This window comes from Buceros rhinoceros, unplaced genomic scaffold, assembly GCF_000710305.1.
Source record: "Buceros rhinoceros silvestris isolate BGI_N320 unplaced genomic scaffold, ASM71030v1 scaffold3773, whole genome shotgun sequence".
In the NCBI taxonomy this organism is placed as follows: domain Eukaryota; kingdom Metazoa; phylum Chordata; class Aves; order Bucerotiformes; family Bucerotidae; genus Buceros; species Buceros rhinoceros.
The window spans coordinates 1-5,530 of NW_010405201.1; the positions used below are offsets into that span (position 1 = coordinate 1).

Genomic DNA, 5,530 nt, shown 5'->3' on the forward strand with positions numbered 1-5,530 from the left:
CAGAGGCAGAGAAGCAGATGCTTGTTTCAGAAGTGAATTTGCTTCGCGAGCTGAGACATCCCAATATCGTCCGGTATTACGATCGGATCATCGACAGAAGCAGCACGACCCTGTACATCGTGATGGAGTACTGCGATGGGGGTGACCTGGCTAGCTTGATTGCAAGGTGCACGAAAGAAAGGCACGTGAGAGCGGCTTGTGGGAATTCTGGAGTATCTAATGTGAAGTATCTTGGGCGATCAAACAAGAGTGAAATGTGTCTCCTCTTAACGTCTGAACGACTTTGGGTTTAATCCCTTGGACCCAACAACCTCTCTGAAATGTGAAAGGTTTTGTACAAAATGACCCCATTAATGGGAATTGTGCTAATGAATGCACCAGCTGATTGGATGTTAATGATAATACGGTAAAAGAAATGGAGCTCCCTTATGAAGCAGAAGCTGTTGAAGGGTTTTCTGGATGCAATGCTCTCTGCGGGGTTGGGAATATAAGCCAGCAAGTCAGAGCTCCTGCAGATAGGTAGCTTGATTTGTGGGTTCTTTAGACTTGCCCATCAGTAAAACCAGTTGTACTGTTTGTTTGGGGTTTTTTTTGTTAGAGCACCAAAGGACAAAGTGGATAATAGTGGGTTTTGCAGCCTTAGGTTAAATAAGTGGTGTGTTTTGAGAATAGCCTAAAACGGCACTGCAGCTCCCCCCGAACATCAGTGTTTTCATTTAAGGAAGGTTCTATTAAAAATCAGCCGTCATGTTGCTGTTGCTGGGGTGTTGTGCCCATTACAAACAGCTGACAATATACTGTAAGTGATCGAAGTGACATCATCACAAAAGTGTCAAACTGGTATTTGTGTTTTAACTAATGGAAATGCTACATATTTGTTAGACTCTTGGGGGGAGGAAGGAATATCACAGGGATTCTGCACCAAGAGTAGATGTCTTCCAACATGTTGGTTTTTTTTAATAGCGTATGTAGATGCCTGTTGCTGTCACTTTTCTATAAAGGCGCTGGTGTTCATTTAGTGATGTTTTATAACAGTAGCATTTAAAAAGTTACAGAATTAAGATTGATGGCAACTACTTAAACTGATGTATGCTCTGAGAATACCTTTGTTGAAGAGTGCGTTCATCTTCCAGGCATTTCTTGGAAGAAAGCTTTGTTCTGCGAGTACTGACTCAATTGACGTTGGCCTTGAAGGAGTGTCATAGACGGAGTGATGGTGGCGTCACCGTGCATCGTGACCTAAAACCAGCAAACGTCTTTCTGGATGGCAAGCAGAACGTAAAACTTGGAGACTTCGGACTGGCTAGAATATTGCACCATGACACCAGCTTTGCCAAAACGTTTGTTGGAACTCCATATTACATGTCTCCAGTAAGACCTTCCTCCTGTGCTTTATCTTCCCTTTTACCCCTCCACGATGGGTTTTCTGCAGTGCTGGTCTCAGAGTCCCTGAATGTTTGGGATGTTTTAATGAAGAGTTGCTAGTCCTAAATGCAGGTGACTTTTTGTAGAGCGTCCATGTCCTGGAGACAAGGTTATTTTGCAGTTATTTGCATCTTTCTTCCCCACGCTGTCACTGCCTTCTAATTAAAGTTGCTCTTCACTCTAAGTTTTTATATACTCTTGGAATATTAGAGAGGTGTTGGAGTATATTGTTCCTGAAAAGGAACAGGGAAGCTCGAACACTTTTATGTTTCATAGTCTCAAGGTAAAGAGCTCATTCAATTATCTCTTGATGGTAGGATTTGAATTTGTAGTGGAAATAAGCAAGAATGTATTACTTCCCTGATACAGTGCATTTTGTGTGGGATAGGATTTGAATTTGTAGTGGAAATGAGCAAGAATGTGTTACTTCCCTGATACAGTGCATTTTGTGTGGGAAAGATTAATGTTGACTGAAATACGGAGTTGTATCAACTGAAGATTGGTACAATACTTCAGTCTTCTACAGTGTAGTACCACCACAACTTGTTAGTATCCTGCTAGTAAGAGTAGCTGGGGGTATTAATTAAAAGTAACCCCAGTAAGTAATGGTTTAATTCAGGTTTGAACAGTAGCTGCAATAGCAGAATGTCTTAGTTGATGAAACTAAGGTTGTTCTCTTTCTTTAGGAACAAATGAACCACATGTCGTACAATGAAAAATCTGACATCTGGTCTCTAGGATGTCTCCTGTATGAATTATGTGCACTCTCGTAAGTATAGCAGCGTGGTAATGAATGCAGAGACATAGCTGTTAATGCATTATGATTAAATTTTGTATGGATGAAAGCTTAAGGGTTTCAGAGATAGTCCTAGATTTTCATTTCTGTATTGGTCTTGACATTAGGTAGTCAAAACAAACCTTTGCAGGCTTTCTTCTGAGTTTAATACTTTTTAAATGAAAATAAGTCCTGTTAAACTAGTGAAAGAATCTAAGAAAAATGTTCTTCAGACCTCCATTTAGAGCTTACAACCAAAAGGAGTTGGCAGAAAAGATAAGGGAAGGGAAGTTCAGACGAATACCGTATCGTTACTCAGAGCAGCTGAATGAACTTCTCAAAGAGATGCTGAATGTAAAGGTAAGAGTCAAGCCCTAATTTTTCCACCTGTAATCTGAACTGGTACTGAAATACTAGTTTTTCTCAATTACGAAGCAAACCAACCTGAAGTAGCGGTTGCTATCACCTTGTCACTGGCATTATCGCTTGCTGGGGAAGGAGGGAGGATTGCTGATTAAACAACGGGAGCAGCTCAAGTGTTAGCCTGTAAAAAGGCTGTCTTGGTATTGGCATATACAGAATTTCCTAACAGGGTGCTTAACAAGGTCTTAGAACCTCATGATTAAAATGGTTCCAGGGTGTTTGGAAGTTGGAAGGGATTGTTTTGTCTTCGTCTTAGATTTTGCTTTGTATGGCTGAGGTATAGCTCACCTCCCTACAGCTGGCATGGAGGTGTGGAGAGGAATAGTGGGTAACAAGAACCCAAGTCTCCAAGAGGTGTGGACCCTCTGGGAATCAAGTGGCAGGAAGAGGCAGAGCATTAGCTCCAGCCTCTACTGACCATTGCCTCTGTAGGCTCACTGCCCTGTCCTGGCTCTGAAAGGAGGGGCTGCCTGGGTCGTGAGAGCCGGACTTGCAGCTTCTGGAGCTGAAGGCTGGTAACAGGCGTCCTCCCTCAGCCCTTGTTGTCTGGTTGTGCTACCCCTTCCAAACTCCACTGTTCTCCAACTTCACTGTATAGCACTTGAGCTGGTCTCCCCCTGTGGTGGGTCTTGCTTGGGAATCCCTGGCCTTAATGCTTTTTGGGTACAGGTGGAACCTGTTGGCAATGTCTTTCCTTTAGGATTATTGCCGACCTTCTGTTGAAGATATTCTGCAGCACCCCTTGATAGCAGACTTGGTGATAGAGGAGCAAAGACAAATTTCTGATAAAAGAGGCTGGAGATCATGGGAGCCAGAACGGCTGCAGCATTCGGATGCTGCAGCAAATGAGCTGAAACGGAAGGAGCAACAATTACAGGAGCGAGAACAAGCCATTAAAGAGAGAGAGCAACGTTTGGAGCGTATGATATTCCACTTTGGGAAGGGGGTGGTAATGGGATTCTGATTCAAAAGACTTAGTGCAGAGGAAGGAAAGGTAGACAGTTTTCAAACCCCTTGTTTTAACGCATTAGGGTATTGTAGTTCTGCATTCACTGCTAGAGCTCTGTCTAAAGACTAAAACAGGAATGTTGGCACTTACACATCTATACTAGTTTTTGTTTTAAATTACTAAGATATATTTGGCATTTTGGATATAGAAATCTGCTTTGGGAGATTATTAAACATGAGTGGTAATGAGGAAAGTATACAGAGAAATAGGGTCTGAATCTATTGTTCTGCACTGCGCAGCGTAGGATGCTTTTCACCTACAATGTGTAAGTTAACATTGGCTGTACTAGTGTGTAACCTAAGGTGAGCCCCATGCTGGAGCAAAATACGCTTGAGTTAATCAACTGCTTTTATAAAAGCTGTTCCTCAGGTGTTGAGATTTCGTGCCCACATAAAATACCTCTCTTGCATGTGCAGTAGGCTCTGTAGTACAGATTTTAACCATATTTATTGTTTTCTGGGCTTGAATAACAGCTGCTGCTGAACAGGGTGTTCAGTCATAGTTAAATTAATGGTATCTGGTATCTAAATATTTAGTTTTGGTGTCATGAGTTATTGTGCAGAATAGAAAGCTGCTATAGCTTCATTGCTGCAGATATGCCAGAGTTTGCGGGGAGCGAGCCTGGCATTTTGCAGTAGTTGTCCAGTGCACCGGTAAAGGTGTATCTACACAGCAGTTATCTTTGTTTGGAGCCACAGAAGCAGAAATATGGGTGCACGTGACAGGCTATTACTGCTCTTTCTGCAAGAAAATCCATCATGCACAATCACTCTTAACTTTAACATTTTAACACCACATACTACCATATTTCTACTTCCAGAGCGAGAACGGGAACTCTGTGTTCGAGAGAGACTGGCAGAGGACAAACTCGCTAGGTATCTTACTAACCCAAACTTGCCTGTGTTAGAAACTCTATGATCTTACGATAAGAAGCTTAAATGTCTCTTTTCACAACAGAGCTGAAAACCTGATGAGGAACTACAATCTCTACAAACAGCAGAGGACATTAGCTTATGCAGATGGTCCAGGTATGAAAATACACAAGAAGCCGCTAGCACTGATAAAACCAGCATGGTATGACCATAAGAACTCTCCTGCTGCTCACCATGCCATACCTAGTCCCACTGTAGCAATACAAACCCCAGTTATCTCTGCATGGTTGGGAAGAGACTTTTGATCTTCTGCTCTGCAAAAAGACTTAATGAACAACTCTAGACCACGAGCAGGAGTTACCACTGTCAGCACTGCAGGCTTGTGCTGTTCTGGAGATTAGGTTCTTGGGGTAAGCTAAGGGAAGTGCTGACTTGTAACCCAACTTTTCTCAGTGCTGCACTTGTTTTATTTATGGATGTCTTTTTATAGACCTTTGATTTAATTTTAATAAAATTGCACATGTCTAATCACTTCAGCTTTAATTCAACTTCAGGGTGGGAAATAATATTTGTTGCAAGTGACCCAGCTGGGATCGGTGCATTGTATAAGCTCTGAAGAATACAAACTGCTATTATTATATTCCAGTTTAACTCACCAGGCGGAAAAAAAACTTAAACATGCTATATAGTGCTTCCTGTCTACTGTAGCTCAATCTGTTTTACAGTAGTTATTACTTGACACTCACTTTGGCCTTGGTTGTTCAGTCTTCTCTATCATATCATGTTCATCGCACCAGACTTTTAATAGTAAAAATTATTCACATATCTAAATGTATTTTGAAATATTGGTAGAACATTAAATGGCTGGCTCCAAAGTAGTACTCTGGAACAAAGAACTATGAACACTCTTTAACAACAGCAGCAACAATCCATTTAGTTTTGGTCAGACAAAGCGAGATAAGCATGTCACTGCCTCAAATACAAGTAAAACAGGAGTTGCAATTTTTTTCAAGTGATGCTTATCTC

At 41.6% G+C, this 5,530-nt stretch overlaps 1 protein-coding gene across 1 annotated transcript in view; it reads left to right on the forward strand.

The window, feature by feature from the left end:
* Positions 1-5: 5 nt before the first annotated feature.
* The window catches only part of NEK2 (NIMA-related kinase 2), a gene marked incomplete at its 5' end in the record, with an annotated part of 7,552 nt that continues 2,027 nt past the window's right edge, over positions 6-5,530 (forward strand). Inside the window, 7 exons of the mRNA XM_010133627.1 lie at positions 6-181; positions 1,134-1,371; positions 2,112-2,194; positions 2,434-2,560; positions 3,324-3,543; positions 4,453-4,507; positions 4,590-4,660. Of these exons, the coding sequence (XP_010131929.1) occupies positions 6-181; positions 1,134-1,371; positions 2,112-2,194; positions 2,434-2,560; positions 3,324-3,543; positions 4,453-4,507; positions 4,590-4,660 (970 nt within the window). The remainder of the gene's footprint in view (positions 182-1,133; positions 1,372-2,111; positions 2,195-2,433; positions 2,561-3,323; positions 3,544-4,452; positions 4,508-4,589; positions 4,661-5,530) is intronic.